At 33.5% G+C, this 16,794-nt stretch overlaps 2 protein-coding genes across 2 annotated transcripts; both read left to right on the forward strand.

The window, feature by feature from the left end:
* Window positions 1–2,226: 2,226 nt before the first annotated feature.
* LOC108995942 (exocyst complex component EXO84B-like) lies at window positions 2,227–8,565 on the forward strand. The gene is made up of 7 exons (XM_018971618.2): window positions 2,227–2,364; window positions 2,593–2,690; window positions 3,196–4,246; window positions 4,886–5,362; window positions 5,531–5,716; window positions 7,035–7,159; window positions 7,863–8,565. Exons 1-7 carry the CDS (start codon window positions 2,227–2,229, stop codon window positions 8,302–8,304), a joined length of 2,517 nt encoding a protein of 838 aa, XP_018827163.1. The 3' UTR covers window positions 8,305–8,565.
* Window positions 8,566–9,627: 1,062 nt separating this feature from the next.
* On the forward strand, window positions 9,628–16,754 carry LOC108995999 (BRCA1-associated RING domain protein 1). The gene is made up of 13 exons (XM_018971709.2): window positions 9,628–9,772; window positions 9,953–10,006; window positions 10,116–10,186; window positions 10,576–10,671; window positions 10,792–11,225; window positions 12,000–12,338; window positions 12,460–12,560; window positions 12,788–12,974; window positions 13,098–13,204; window positions 13,767–13,857; window positions 14,275–14,440; window positions 15,370–15,488; window positions 16,086–16,754. Exons 1-13 carry the CDS (start codon window positions 9,678–9,680, stop codon window positions 16,431–16,433), a joined length of 2,208 nt encoding a protein of 735 aa, XP_018827254.1. The 5' UTR covers window positions 9,628–9,677; the 3' UTR covers window positions 16,434–16,754.
* The last annotated feature ends 40 nt before the right edge of the window (window positions 16,755–16,794 follow it).

Consider the following 16,794-nt stretch of genomic DNA (forward strand, 5'->3'; position numbering starts at 1 on the left):
GTTGTGGAACGTCGAACCATTTGGCCTCTTTTTGTGCCACGTTGTAGTTTATTTATTTATTTATATTTTAGAACACATAATTTGTTTGTGAGTAATTGGTTTGTGGTAGTCGTGTACTTAAAAAGAAAAATTGAGATTTATTATTAATAAATTAATTTTTTAATATAAATTCATATTTAAATAAAAAATAAGTGCACATCATTTACGTATTTTATGACTATAAATATCATTTTTCTTTTGACCTATTCCTCTCTCGAGTATTGATATTCACACAAAAAATTTCAAAATTATATTTTAAAATAAGTATATTTTTATAAAATGATGTTATTTTTATGATGTATTTTACAAAAATAGTTTTCATTTTCAAATGTTGTTGTGAAAAATAGTGTATTTATCTTTTTCCATTTTAGAGATACTACGATCTACATCTTATAAAATTAAATTTATAAATTGACATGCTTTATATTTTATTTTATTATAAATATATTCAACATATCACGTTAATTTATAAATTTATTTTTATAAATTAAATATTTGAATTTAATCGAATGGCATGTACAATGAAAAAACGTGATAGGAAAATAGAAGGTACTATATGCACATTAACTGAATTGCGTAGTGAATTTGTAGATAACATATGATCAATTCACAAATGAAATGTTGGTTTCGATTAAAATATTTTGACCTAGTTTGAAAAATAAGGATACACACACGCAAACATTTATCTTTGTATAGTTTTCCTCAAAATCAATTATGATTTTCATGGAGATTTATCCTTGTTTGATTTCAAGACGAAAATAAAAAATTTTGAAAATCTCTTATCTTATAATTACAACTTTTTCAAATTATCGTATAAAATAAAATAAACAATTTAAAATTTTCAAATCTTAAAATAAAAATAATATTAAAAAATATATTTTAATAATATTTTAACTTTAATCTTAACTCATCTGATCTGATTTGATCTCATCTCTAAAAATAAATGAGACTTAATTTCATAATTTGATATTGAAACTTCAAAATACCACCTAAGCTGAATTTTCTTAGATGGGGTGAGAATTGGATGAAAAATCATTAGGAAAATACAAAAATTTGACGGAGTTGTTTGGATTCAGATGTGAATTGAGATGATTTATGAATAGTATAATAAAAGTTGAATTATTTATTATATTTTATGTGAAAAATTAAAAAAGTTATTTTGTGATTGAAAAAATTGAATTATTTATTATATTTTGTGTGAGAATTTAAGAAAGTTATAATGATGAGATGAAATGAATTGAAATGAATTGAGTTGAGTTGATGTGTATTTTAAATACAAACGAGATCTAAATAAAAGAAAAGTCAAAAAACATCACTAATCATATATTTGAAAAAATGGGTATGTTGTCGTGTAATTTTGTCAATGCTAAGATGGGGTGTCCAATTAGAGATTTGATTTAAGGTTTAAACAAACAGATACATCACTAAAATTTATGACCCGCCAAAGAGTAATTGACTAAAATTCCATATCAATTTCTAGAACCATAGAAATGTCAAGGATTAAATAGTATGAAAGAATATTATAATAACACGACAGAACTTTCGAAAATTTCGAGGTGCAAAATTTGAGTTAGGCAGCACGTGGCATGTTTTATATATAATATTAATTATATATATATATATAGTTTTTACTTAGGTCAATAAGAAAGTTAAGTCAAAATGCAACGATCCGTATTTTATCTTATTATTATAATTTTATCAAATTTATATATAAAATATAATAAATAATTTAATTTTTAAAATTTTAAAATAATAATAATATTAAAATTTTATTTAATTTTTAATTTTTATCTAAAACTATCTCATCTCATATCAATATCTAAACGGACCTAAATGTTTTAATTTTATTTTTAAGTACTAAAATCAATAACGAAATCGTAGATGGACGAATGCTTTAAACTATTTTGTAATTAATTTAGAATTCTATATGAAATGGATGGTAATTTTGTAATATCGAAATTTAATTTTAATAAATTGATACGACTGCGTTGATTTGTTTTGTCCAAGGAATGAAGGAAACAGACAACCAAAGTGGTTGCCGTTTTGTTTAACGAAGAAACCAAAGCATTTGGCGCGAAACGACGACAGAGACTTCGAAACAATACCTTTCGACTAATTGTCGAGCTCACTTCATTTCCTCCGCTTCCAAGGTACCGATCGCGTTTGTTTGATGGGAGATAATTTTCCATGGATTCTTCTTCCAACCCTTCTACATTCCGATTCCGAGAGATGGAAAACTCAGCGCATTCCGACACTGGCTCCGACTTTTCATCCCTGTCCAGCCACTGTGCTGACGATTCCGATATACAGTCCATGGCTGGAAAGGCATTCTTCCTCCCTCTCCCTCTCTCTATAATTGACTTAAAAACTCCTAGATATACTTTCTGTGTGCCGAGAAAACTGTGGAAGACTAGAAATTTCGCCTTTTCTGGTTTGCCCAATGGCAAGGAATATGAAAGCAGGAAAATTTTTATTTGTTTGCTTAATTTGAGTATGCATGCCTAAATTCTAACCGGTGTTTTTCCTTTTTTGCTTGTGCTTTCGATTTCTTAGGGAATTAAGCATCTTTGTTCGGAGCTACTTGAGCTAAAGGAGGAATCCGTTGAAGATTTTCAAAGAAACGTCTTTTCCAATTACTCAGCCTTTGTTAGGTGATATTATTCAGCTAAATTTTGCTTCATCATCATATGATTATGCAGCGATATGCTCGAGCATCGCCCTTGTTTCATAAGACGACCCCACTGTCTGTGGATTGGCCTCTAGCAAAATTATAGCAAACGTTGTACTAACTTTAGCATTAAACCCTATGGGTTGGCTCAAGTGGTAAATGCGTTGGGCTCGAGGGTATGCTCCCAGGTCTAAGGTTCAAATTTCCTTGGATGCAAATAATTTCTAGGAGCTATCAGATTAGAGAATTTTCCTCTTGAATTATCCAAGGTGCAATTGTAGGAAACTCCTTGCTGAGGATCTGTGTACCCGGGATTAGTTGGGACGCTGTTCTCAGACATCCGGTGTTAAGAAAAAAAAACTTTAGCATTGCTCATAATATGATCATATAAAAGTCAATTTAGTTACTCGAGTATGGTGAACTGGTGTCCAAGATTGAGGTGATAATTTATAAGCAAGTACTAATGAGGTGTGCAATTACACGTGCAGAATATTTGAAGAAGTACGAGATGTTGAGAAGGAACTGGTGAAACTGAAAAACCATATTTCAACGCAAAAAGGGCTTGTGAAGGAACTTGTAGATGGTATATATCTAGAGGTTTTATCAGAGGAGACCATAGAATCAATTATAGAAGAACATGTTAACACTGATCCACCTGAGCCAAGTGAGTTAGAGTCTCACATTAATGATGTTTCAGAAACCCTGGATCTTCTTCTATCAGAAAACAGGATAGATGAAGCTCTGGCCATTGTAGAATTGGAGGATGAAAATTTTCAGAGGATGCAGTTTGAAGGAAATGCTCCATCAGACATGTTAACGTTATATAATTCTTCACTTTGCGAGGGGAAGGCGATGCTTACACTGCAGTTAACACACGTGGCTGAAAACCCACGAACTACTGCACCAGAACTTCAAAAGGCGATCTTTGGAATTTGCAGACTTGGTGATAGTCTTCTTGCAACTCACTTATTACTTGAACACTATCATTTACGTATTGCAAGTGGAATACATAATTTGCAGTGTTCAAACTCATATTTACATGGGACGTACATTAGGGACCTTGCAAAAATATTATTTTCTATGATTTCTCAAGCAGCAAGGAGCTTCACAATGTTATTTGGAGGAGCTTCTCCCCGTGCTTCAGAACTTATTCGGTGGGCATGTGAAGAAACCAAAGTGTTTGTTGTTTGTTTTAATAAGTATGTTAAGTCCATGTCAGAAATAAGCGGTGGATTGCCCAAGGTTGTAGAATCTGTGCAATTTTCAATGTCATTTTGCTCTTTGTTAGAAACTCAGTCATTAGTGTTGCGGCCTTACTTAATCAAGCATATTCGTCCTGGCATGGAAGTGGTTTTACAGATTCATATAGACCACTATAAAAAAGTTGTATCTATCTTTACAGCAACTGAATCTTGGGTTTTGGGTAGATATCTTGTATCAGGTGTAGTAAATGAAACTTGCTCTTCTATCATGGTTGGGAAACAACTGGAATATTACCTGCTCACTAGCAGCGGCCGGAAGTTTGTGACACTGTTACAGGTTTGTTTTATTTCCTTTTAAATTAATTTTAAAAGTGGATCATGTTAGATTGATTTAAAAGAAAACCTGGTAAATAGAGTAAAAATTACTAGTATAGGATCAAAACCATTAGGTTAAGTGTTTGATTCAAATGCAATTTCACCAATTTTCAAAGCCACAATGATAGTTCTTACCAAGCAATATCTTGTTGCATATCTAGAAACTACCATAAGTTTTGAAAGTATTGTTGTAGGAAATGTGAACATGTTGAGTGCACTTTTAAGTGCTAGCTTCGAAGCTATATTTACTATTTGTGGCTTACTTCTTTCCATATAAATGTAAAGAAGCATGCTATGTTTCTTTTTGGATTAAATCAGAAATGACAAATGTTTATAATCCAGAAGGAAAGTGATTACATTCAACCAAACAATAATATGTTAACTATTAGTCTGTTTGGTGACACATCAAGAAGTCAGGGTTACATTAATGTTTGATTTTGTCACCGTAAAGATTGTGTATTGTGTTTGGGAAATCAAAATTGTTGAATGGAAAACCAAATATAGCCATTCTGCATGTGTCTTAAATAAATCATTCTGTTGTTTGGTCATATGTGCCTTCCAGGTGTGACTTGCTCTCACATATATCCTTTCTTCTATTCAGGCTATCACAGAGGATATCTCACCTCTAGTCACCCTTCAAATGGATGGTCTGATCCTCAGAGGCCTCGTGGACCTCTTTCTGGAGTATACAATCATCCTCGAAAAAGCCATCACCTGTGATGAACTTGTCACAGAAAAGGGTGGTTCAAGAATCAATTTGGCAGAGACACTTGCACAAAAGGTTTCTGTTCTGGTGAACTTATCAACGTTAGAAAAATTCTTCTCTAACATCATCAGAAGTACATTTGGGAGCACAAGTCACATCAACTCTGAGCTAATGAGAAATGATTTAGTAAGCGATCAACAGAAGGAGCTTGATAGTTGTATATTGTTTATTCAAGAGGCTTCTTGTCAGGTTAGAGCTCATTTCTGCCAGCAATTTATACATGGAATGATGTCCATGGGAACTGGCTCCAAATGTTATCTGGAAACTTGCATTGATGGACGAAAAGATCTCATGCCCTCCATTGCTTTTCAGGTACCCTTTTTATGTATGTAAAGATTGGAAAAAAATTTAGTCAACACCTTGTGGGGAAAGAAATAATTCAAGAAGTATCGGATGGCTGTTATGATTTGAGAAGATATATAATTTCTTCACTAAATAATTGCTATTTATATGGTCTTCATTTTGGTTTCTTTTAATCAGGTATTATTCTTAGAACTGAGGAAAATGGAAAAACTTGTGGAAGATTGTGTTTTTGAAGTAGATTGGTTGATGGAACTTTTGAGGGAACTGATAGAGGCCATATTTGTTTGGATATCCAACAACAAAGAGATCTATGCAATTTCTGAAGAAGATTTGACTGTCCAACATTCTGATAATTTCAAGAAGGTACGTTTTTTTTATGGACATTGCATAGATAAATATTCTTTTTAAGCTCTGTGTGTGTTTCCACTGCTTCCTATTAATACATCTCAATATCCCGTTTCTTTTTTATAACATCCAGTTTCATGCATAGTTGACCTTCTTTTCCAAATCTTTATTAGCTGATCTGCTTCACCTACTTGCCTGGATCTTTACGAGTTTGGAGCATTTACACTCAAATCTTTTGGATACAAACAATCATTTTGTTGTTTTAGGAAAGGAAAACTATCATTTCTCAACTCACATTCGCGTGGGTTCAACACCTCTGTACAAAATCAAAAACCAAAGTAAGAACTATACTATCCTTTCACACTAACACGACCAAATTCATTTACAACGCAAGAAAAGGGAGCTCTGCCCTTTCTACCACCAGACAACCTTTTGCCTCCTTGGGAACATTTTGCAGCTCTAGGGCCTCATTTGTTTTTTGAGATGAGATGAGATAAAAGTTGAAAGTTAAATAAAATATTATTAGAATATATTTTGTTAATATTATTTTTGTTTTGGGATTTGAAAAAGTTGTATTGTTTATTATATTTTGTGTGGAAATTTGATAGAGTTGTAATGATTAGATGAGATGAGATGAATTGAGATGAACTGTGAAAACAAACGAGGCCTAAGTATTCACGTGAAGTCCCCAAAGCCTGAACTTTGCAAAGAAATCTGCCATTTGGTTTGCCTCCCATTATGCGTGCCTCACCTGTAAGTTCAAAGATTGCTTTGTAACTATGACTTCCTCCCAAATGTCAATTACAGCCCACACAATTGTATGCCCATGGAGTTTTTCTTCTCCTGAATATGTGATATAACAATGTCAATCCTTCCTCACCATAGTTGAAAGAAATATTTCCGCTGGAGCATCAGAGTTTGGTTCTCTTAGTCATATTTTGGGTGCATGTCAAAATTTAGACCTTGCAAAAAACAATAATGGAACTTTTAAACAAACCTTTTAGGTGATTTTTCTAGAAGTTCCCTGCTTCCCCTCCAATTTTTTTAGATGTGATGGAATTTGTTTTCGGCCAGATTAAAGTTTGATAACAGCTCCTTTTTTCACGTCTTTGTGTCATAATGTTTTGATGTTAGTTTCATGTTGGAGGTTGTCTTGTGACTATTTTTGACTTGGATGACTAAATATGTCATGGTTACCTATGGATACCCCACCCTCAAATTTAGTTTAATGATGCATGGTGAGGGCTTTTATTATGTAAAGGAATTCCTGGTCATCTTTTGTCATAATGCTGAGTCCTCCGCTAAAATTACACTGATGTTCCTTATCCTAATACAGTTTGCATTGGATATTCAATTTCTTGTGGAAATCTCAAGATATGGGGGGTACTTCTCCAAGAACAGCTCGGTTCTTGTAACTTATATGAAATCGGCCTTTCTTTCAGCTGGACTCAATCCTGAAAGGTGGGTGTATTATTTTGCATCATCATGGTATTTTATCACATATAAAAAAAAGGGGTTCAGAGTTGTAGATCATGTATGTTTTAGGCCATGATTTTTTAAGGGATTATTTTGTACACTCGTTTACTTAATTCTTTCAACGTGATAAAAAAAAATTCTTTTGTGATTTATTAATTCTTATTGAAGAAATTCAAAATGAATTTTTTAATTTTTTTTTAAAAAAGAAGTTCATGAGTAGGTTTTTTTTTTTTTTTTAATGCAGTTAAACCCTAATGAAACACTCACCTACAAATCAGCATGCTTAGACATACACGCACACAAACATGTATATACAAACGTCGTGTTTATATCAACAGTGTTTTTTGCTCTGCATTCAGTAATTTGATCTTTAACTTGTTTCAAGTTACAACTTAGAGGAGTTTTTCCATATTGTGATAAAATCCTCTGTATTGGAATTTTATTCAACATCTTGGTAAGCCAGAAAATAATGAGCTGTTGCATAAGAGAGAATGAGAGACACCTTAAACAGTGGAGAATATGCACACAGCTGCATCATATTTGGTAAAAAAAAAAAACTAGCATACATATTACATTCTACCATGCTACCAGGAAGCCATTGGGCTTTTATAGAAGAACCAGAATTGTTACTTCAATAAATCAAATCAGAGTCTCTAATAGAAGATGGGTGCTTGTTTTTGCTTTTCAGAGATGGCATGGATGATGGATGGGCTATAAATGCTGTTAATGAAGCAATAACAAAACTACTGATGATCGAAAAAAGAAATATGCTTTCAAATGATGATTCTGTTGGTGTTGTTGAGGAGGAGGAACTGCATGAAAATCAATCTGAGCATGTGAGTGACTCTGAGGATGATGCTAGGAGTTACACAAATGATTCCATGAAGTCATGTGATGATGTAGAAGGTAATACTGCACTGGAAGCCAATCTAAATGAAGAAACAATGATAGTGAATACAGAGTCAAACCCTCCTCGAGAAGAAGACAATGGTTCTTCTTATAGAACTGCTATGAACACAAAGGATAGTTCTGTGGAAATAGAAGATGTTTCCTCCAAAAAAGCAGCTAATAATACAGACTCTGTGGATATCAATAACAAAGAATCTGGTGGGGAAACTGAAGGCTCTTAACTTACAAAACAAGGATATTGGGTCGATAATTGACAGCAGCTGAAGTTTCTTGTTTCACTTGGAAGGGGCAAGTCAGATGATTTGATGTCAATGAGGTAGTTAAAGAAGATCTTGGATTTTAAAATTAAAGCCTTTTGAGATGTTTTGAATTATTAAGAGGTAGCACAGCTAGTTACTGGATTTTCTTGCCTTCATTAATACACGAGATTGCTGAAATGCAGAATAACAGTTGCTTTTACTGTTTCGTTTTTCTTTTTTAAATTATTATTGCCACATTTTTTTTTCTTTTATGATGAATGCTTATTTCTACCAAAATTTTAATTACTTTGATATAATTCTGATGAAATTTACAAAATAAATACTCTTTCACAATTCTTTAGTTTGTTAATTCATTAGTGTTCTCATGATCTATCATCAGTGTTTACAGCTTACCCATCAAAATTGATATCTTTTCAGGTTCCTAAGTTGGTTTTTTACAAAAAGGATTTGAAACTTGAAAAATAATATTTTATAAAAAAATATAATAAATATTTCTGTTAATGAGTTATTAAAGATGGAATTACTTTCCCTTAAACGATATGAATAAACCAAATAATTGTACTGAAAATAGGAAGATGTCTTATTTTTGTATGAAGTAGATTGTTTTTATATTAATGCTGATTAAGTTTTTGGATATGTAAGTTAAGCTCACTCTTTAAAAAAAAAAAAAAGAAATTTATCGTGAAAAGTTAATTTTTTTATATTAATATCAATTTTTTTTTTAAATGCCAAACTTGCACCCTCATAACTGAATAGATATTTTCTTTTTATTTTTTTCTCATCATTTGCGCGGTGAATTTATATATTTCTGTTTAATAAAAGAGAACTGTTACGTACATAAAAAAATTATATAAAATTAAATTTATAAATTGATGTGATTTAATATGATCTTTTAAATCTATTTTAAAATAAAAATAATTTTACAATTTAACATACTATGTAAAACTACAACAATTTATAAATTTATTTTTCTCTAAAATATTTCCATTAACAAAATAGGAAAGCAGGCTGGCGGGAGTTCCCGAAAAGCCGAATATGAAAAGAAGCGCGCACAGTTGAAACGTCACCGTTCGACGGCCCCCGCAATCAAAATGTCAAATTCCTCTCTCTTCGCGCGCGAGCGTTTCGACCTTTCCTTCCTTTGCTCTCGGAAAACCACAATCTCAGCTGTCCACGTGTCTGCACGCTTTCCGAGACATTAGTGTTGGACGGTCAAGCGAAGCAAGCCCCAGTTAATTAATATATATATAAAGAAATACGCATGCACTGTACAGCCACAAAAACACACTCACAAACACACTTTTCTGGGAGACAAATCTGCGTTTTCAGTGTCAATGGGGGATTCTATTGATAATGGCGGCAGTAGATTTCTGAACCCTTGGTTTCTTCATTTTCAGAAACTGGGTCTCGAGCTCAAATGCCCTCTCTGGTATGTGTTTCTTTATTTTTTTCTTTTGCTTTTTGTGTGTTTGGTTTTCGGATGAAAGAAATGACTTTTGATCTGAATAGACGTTTTTTTTTCCAATCTAGTGCCCAACCAAACACAGCCTCAATGATTTCTTTCTTTTGTATTTGTAATCTATAATGGGATTTCATGTTGATTTTGCAGCTTAAACTTGCTTGCCAAACCAATGTTACTCTCCTGCAATCACATTTTCTGCAAGTTAGTTTCCTCTTCCTCTTCCTCTTCCTCTTCATCTTGATCTTAATCTGTTTTTTTTTTTTTTTTTTTTCACAAATGGGTTTACTTTTTTTAATTGAATTCCATGTAGTTCCTGCATACCCAGCTCAACACAGCTTAAATCAGAGTGCCCTGTCTGTAAAGCTCACTATTTTAACAAAGGTATGTGATACATCTTGGGTACCTCTGGTCTTTATTGCTTTCTTCGAAATTTGTACTAATACTTAGAGAAAAAAAGTTTGTACTGATACATTATGGTTGAACAGTACCTCCGGCTCCACTGCCTTTAAGCATACTTTGTAGGTTTTTGGGTGAGAATACCACAAGGAAATTAATATATTCTCCATATAAAACCAAGCAGAGGCATGCTAGATCTCTATTTTTTTCCTTTTTCCAATTAGTATCTTTTACTTAAGTAAGAGAACTATTCTTTTTTTTTTATAAGTAAGAGATAGATATTATTGATATGAATGAAGTAAGAGAACTATTCTTAGCTATTATTTGTCTCTTTGTTGATACAAATGATTTATCTATCTTCTTATGGTTGGCAGACTTAAGGCCTGTGCCTTTCATGGATAATCTAGTAACGATATATAGGGGTTTGGAGGCTACTTTCTGTGCCAATCTGTTTCAGCGTGTGCCTGCAGGTACAACCACTAATTGTACCCTTCTCTGATAGACGTTTTAATGAATTTTGGTTCTATATGATTCATTTTTGAATTATAGGTTATTTGTTGGCTTATAGCTTTCTATAATTGATCTTGTAGATTCCAGGAAGGTTTTGGAGCAATTCCAGGCTTCCCTTTATGCTGGTAATTGTAGTAAGGAACCATCTGACATTGTCCAGCGGGATGAATCATGCAGTGGACGGTTAATCTTTCCATTATTGGCTACCAAGCAAGATCAAATTCCATTGAATTTGAATAATTCTGTTGAAAATGGGTTTGGTATGAATGACAAATTTGAGAAGTACAGTACTCCCATAGAAGGTAAAGGTGGTAGGGAAGGAGTCAAATTTAACGATGCATTGAATACGAATCCACTACCATTGAGTTCACAAATGGAGCCTGAGAGCCTTGGAGAGCAAAAGGTTTTGGAAATAGAAATGAATCAGGTGTCTCAGTCATTACCAGATACCCCTCCTTCGTTTGGTGATACTAAGGGCTCAGATGATGAAAGCTTTTATCGGGGCAGTGTGAATGTATGGTATTAAGAGTTGTAGATTTGATAATGATTTTGTCACTTATATTTTACTGTTTTTTGGTATTGACCTTGTAGTATTCAGGTTGATGTCTGATTTGCATGCGTTAGCATCAATTCAGATTATTTATTATATATATATTTTTAATAAAAAATGACATTTTTATTTGTCTTTACATAATTTTGTTGATGTAGATTGTTTTTCAATTCCTTATTGTTATGTTTTGATTATTTTTTTCTGTGTTTGACAGTCTCCACAATGATAGTTGCAGACAAACAGTGATTCCAGGCATTTATGTTGTAAAATTGATAAAATTGTGAAATGATGAAAATTGATACGCCATCAGTCATAGGGAGAGTGTAATCAGTTCCAACAAATACATATTCACATAGCAATACTTAAGATTTTTCCCCATTATGTTCTGTTGAAGCTTGTTTTGTGCTGCTACAATTTTTAGCTGGTATTGTGGCAAATAGATGCAGCTTGTGATTTTGAATTTAGTATTGGAAAATTTTCTTTTCACCCAAAATGACCACCTATTTTTCAATTTAAACCTCAAGTTACCAAAAGTTTCAATTTGCACCCTAAACCTATCTCCATTTTTCAAGTTGTATCTTAAGTTATGATTTGACCTTTAAGGTGCAAATTGAGGCTTTTAGTAGTTTAGGATGCAAAGTGAAAAACAAGTGGTAGTTTATTGATGTGATGTCAAATTTCCCCTCTTATTTTTTATAGCAGTTATTGAATCCTTACGTGGCCTCTTCACATTTTCAGAGTCCAGAAAACTCTTTGATCAATAGAGCATCCAACAAACATTCTGACGGCAGGACTAGGCAGTTGAGGCATGACAGTTCTGCGTCTGAAACCGAAGATGGTTATTTGAGGGATATCAAGAGACAAAAGAAATTAACCTATGAACCATCAGGGTTGAGGATTGAAAGACATGATTGTATTCCACCAGTCTCACATTCTGAGATCCTTATGATACCTAATTCTGAATTGGAACTTGAATCTAGGGTGCCTCCTGTTGCTGCACAGCAGCCTTTAGTTTTGGATGCCTCATATATAAGTAATAGCATTTGTGCATTTTGCCAGTCCCCTGCAATCTCCAAGGTAAAATTTACCTATTTCTCGTTGCTTTTGTTGCTAGAAAATGCATTGAAAGTCAATATTTTTCATATTTGATAAATAATTTTGGTGCTAATTTACTTGTTTTCTCACTAAATTTATCCAGAATACTGGCCCAATTTTGCATTATGCTAATGGGAAAATGGTAGTAGGAGATGAGGCAAGCCTTTCAAATGTCATACATGTCCACAGGCTGTGTGTTGATTGGTATGTCATCTTGGCATGAAGGATTTCCACTTGATTTTGATGATATTACGTCTCTTGTATATTTTGCCCTACTTTGGTCAAAATATAGGAAAAGGGCCAATTCTGGTTTAACTTTAGTCTCTTTTAGTCCAAACTCTTATTGTCAATTACATGCACTGATTCTTTTTTAGCCTTTTCTTGTCATGCGTTTTCTATTAGACAAATTGATAATAATTTTCAAAATGCAGGGCACCGCAGGTGTATTTTGTTAATGAAACTGTTAAGAATCTGAAGGCAGAAGTGGCAAGAGGTTCAAAGATCAAGTGCAGCAAATGTGGACGAAAGGGAGCAGCCCTGGGCTGCTATGATAAATCCTGTCGGAAAAGCTATCATGTTCCCTGTGCAGTGGAAATGCCAGATTGTCGCTGGGATCATGTAAGTGCAATATGCCTTTCCATTCAGTATCATGATTATGTAATTTATTGCCTGTGGCATTGATCTTTCAATGCAATGTGTTAAGCTTTAACTATTAATGGGTTTTTATTTTGTTTCTTGCAGGAGAACTTTCTCATGCTCTGTCCTGCTCATACTTCAATCAAATTTCCAAATGAGAAATCTCAATCTGGAAAACATGTTTTTAAGGATAATCTGGTGCCAAATCAGAGGTACAACTCCATTTTCTTAGGTTGTTTTTTTAATGCTTTAATAATTAACTGAATCACTTTTCAATGTTTCAAAGTGATAAATAGTGTATAACTATGTTGAAAGTATCATCTAATTCTCCAACTGTTACAATATTAATATGACGAGTCCTAAATTGTTACAGATCTATTGCTTAAAGAGAAACAGAGAAGAAAATCTATTGCTTAAAACTGTTGCAAATGGTTTCTTGCAGCAAGGTCTTGTTTATCTGTTCAGACCTGTCATGTGTTCCACGAAGCTAATCATGTTGCTGATCTTCTTGCCAAAAGAAGGTTCAAAAGGGTTTCAAAAGAATACATTGGGATGGATTGAATACCTAGATTTTTTTTTTTTGAAAGTGTCTTTCTTTGGAAACAGCTGGCCTCCCATGTATCAGATGCAAATTATTTTTCTTGTTTGGGGCGGATGGATGTAGAGTGTTGTTTTTTTCACTGTATGGTTTCAGAGAATTTTATGCACTCACCATGATATATGTCATCTATTGATATATGATTTATTTCCCATTTTCTGCTGTACTGCATGTAGAGTCCCTCCGCAGCCTATACTTTGGGTAGCTCCTAGGGATGGAGCCAAAGAATGGGTTATATGTGGATCTGCTCTATCTACTGAAGAGAAGGTTAGTTCAAACTGGTTTTTGTCTTTTTAATCACTCCCTCGAGTCATTGTCATGATTTGGTGGAAATTGAAATATTTTTCTTTTTCTGCGATACTTCAAAATGCCGAGATTGTGTGTTGCAAGCATCTCCTTGCTTGCATGGACCTTGTTGTTGATTAATCTGTTTTTGCTGAAGGCATTTTGACAAAATATCATTACATTTATAAGATGATTTTTGTCACTTGATTTCTTTGAGCTCTTCAGATAAAGCAAACGAGAGAAAAAAAATAGGAATTGTTAAACTGAAGCACCTGACTCTGAAGATTTATGGCAAAGCAAATTCTTTACTTGATTTTAGCATATGCTTTTCAGATTATTTAGTTTGGGAGTAATCAAATGATTAGCTTTTTCACCTCTTTCTAAATAATTTCGCTTCAGGTTCTTGTGCTCAAGTTTGCAAGCATGTGTGGTGCAACTGTCACCAAGTATTGGAAACCAAATGTCACACACGTGATTGCGGCCACAGATGCACAGGGTGCATGTACCAGGACGCTTAAAGTTCTCATGGCCATTTTGAATGGGAGATGGATCCTTAAAATTGGCTGTAAGTTGTCCTTAACGTTGTTTTTTGTTGTGCTGATTACTTTAGCTCTTTGACTTTCTTGTATAAGACCAGTCGCAGGTCCAGAAACTCATCTTTTGGGGACCAAACTATTATAATAAGTAGTTTTTAAGATATAAGCAATATTTTCAGTAAGTTTTTATTAACTTAAGGATATATGATACACATTAGTGATAATTTAAAACTTAGTATATTTAGGCTTTGTTTGTTTTCGCAGATAAGATGGGATGAGATGAGTTGAGATTAAAGTTAAAAAGTTGAATAAAATATTATTAGAATATATTTTTTTAATATTATTTTTGTTTTGGGATTTGAAAAAGTTGAATTGTTTATTTTATTTTGTGTGAGAATTTGAAAAAGTTGTAATGATTAGATGAGTTGAGATGAACTATGAAAACAAACGAGGTCTTAGTGTTTTCTTTTCAAGTTGTGGATGTGGAGGAGAGAACACAAATAAAAGAAAGAATAAAATGTTGAATGAAATTCAAGAGAAAATAGAGAAAAGCCACATAGAAAAAAGAAAGTGGAAGAGAAAATTAGAAATTTAAAGTGGAGGAAGAGAAAATTAGAAATTTAAAGGGGACTGGAGTGAATAGGAAAATGCTACATGCCATGGGTTATTTCTATAAAGGAAAAGATATTTTTTTGAATTTTTGAAAATTTTAAGGGCCAAACTAATAGAGGTTTTCAAAAAAATTAAAGTATTTTACAAAAACTAGGGCTAAATTTTGAATTTTAGCAGAAACATAATCCTATAGAATTTTTTAAAGGTTTAGATTTTTTGAGAGTTTAAAGGATTATTTATATATACCTATATTGGTGTTTCTCACCCTTAATCTTGTTTCTCTAAGTTTCCTTTTATTGGATTAAACTTTTATGTACTGATGTAACTTGAAATGCTGGCTTTGCAGGGGTAAAGGCTTGTATGGAAGCAATGCACCCCGTGGATGAAGAACCTTATGAAATTGACCTGGACAACCATGGGAGTTGCAATGGCCCCAAAAATGGCAGGCTTATGGGCTTGGATAATGTAAGTCCAATTCTCTGATAAATAAATGCATGGCAGACATGAACAATGGGAATACATGGATTATGTATGCTCCAACTTTTATGAGCACCTTAGTTCAACTGGACTTGTCTTGAAACTGGAATGTCTTGAAGAAAATTACAGACCATTCTCTCATAATAAGTCATGAGAAATGGGGTGGCCATCTTGTTGAGTCCTGGCTATTTGTTCTCAATATGGGAATTTCCCTGAAATATTTTGGTTGAATGTAATGGGCCATAGAAGGCTGGTAAACTATCTTGGTGTCATATCAAACCTGCTTTCAGGTGGGATGGGGTGATTTATGCAGGACCTCACATTTTGTTTTTTTTTTTTATACAAGGGGTTGGGGGGTTTCGAATCCGGGTTTTCCATTTGGAGAACCTGGTCATATGCCATCAGGCCATCGGGCTCTTGGCACAGGACTTCACATGTTCAGTTATCCTACTACTGCAATTTGGTCTGGAGAAATAATTGTGCAAATTTCATTCCCTGCTAACATATTCTCGATATTTGTTTTGTCCAATGTTACTTCAGTTTCCCATCAGGTTGAAATAATCGATTTGCTTATTTATTTTCCAGGCACCAAAGCTCTTTAATGGGTTGAAGTTCTATTTTGTTGGTGATTTTGTGCCTGGATACAAGGAAGATCTGCAAAACTTGGTTACAACTGCAGGAGGTACTGTTTTGAAAAGTAAAGAAGAAGTGGTGACACAAAGATGTGATGATCAGGTAGTTCTGTCAAGGATACGAGTTGTTTACAACCTTGATTCCCCACAAGGATGCAAGGTAGGAGAAGAAGTTGATATTCTTTGGAAGAGGTTGACTGAGGCACAGGATGTGGCGGCTGACATAGGATGCCAAGTCATCGGTCACACTTGGCTTTTGGAATCAATTGCTGCATGCAAGTTGCAGCCTCTTGTCAACTGAGAAAGCATTTGTGATCAGATATGTTCTTGTTACCATTAGTTGGGGATCATAATATGTTTATCATGCATGCTTAAAGCCCTCATCATGTATATGATTAAGCCAAGCTATAAAATTAGATAGTCCTGTTTCTTTTTTTCCGCTTAGGATCAGTTTATTTGTGTAGGTTGCAGCCTTTCTTTAGCTGATAAAGCTTTTGTGATGCAGATATTTAAAGTTTCTGCATTGTAGTTAGCTGCCGATGTCATAATGTTTGTAATAGATTCGTTTCCTATCATTTCTTTTGAGAAAAAAAAAAAGATTCTTTTGATCTGATTTTATTTTTGATTTACATGAGATGTTAGGGTTGTAATGTATTCGACCT

Source organism: Juglans regia, chromosome 1, assembly GCF_001411555.2.
Source record: "Juglans regia cultivar Chandler chromosome 1, Walnut 2.0, whole genome shotgun sequence".
Taxonomy (NCBI): domain Eukaryota; kingdom Viridiplantae; phylum Streptophyta; class Magnoliopsida; order Fagales; family Juglandaceae; genus Juglans; species Juglans regia.

Coding starts and splice junctions, on each gene's coding strand:
- LOC108995942 (XM_018971618.2), top strand. CDS start 2,227: ATGGATTCTTCTTCCAACCCTTCTACATTCCGATTCCGAGAGATGGAA. Junction 5,717..7,034: donor ATTCTGATAATTTCAAGAAG/GTACGTTTTTTT, acceptor ATCCTAATACAG/TTTGCATTGGATATTCAATT. Junction 7,160..7,862: donor GCTGGACTCAATCCTGAAAG/GTGGGTGTATTA, acceptor TTTGCTTTTCAG/AGATGGCATGGATGATGGAT.
- LOC108995999 (XM_018971709.2), top strand. CDS start 9,678: ATGGGGGATTCTATTGATAATGGCGGCAGTAGATTTCTGAACCCTTGG. Junction 12,561..12,787: donor CACAGGCTGTGTGTTGATTG/GTATGTCATCTT, acceptor TTCAAAATGCAG/GGCACCGCAGGTGTATTTTG. Junction 15,489..16,085: donor GGCTTATGGGCTTGGATAAT/GTAAGTCCAATT, acceptor TTTATTTTCCAG/GCACCAAAGCTCTTTAATGG.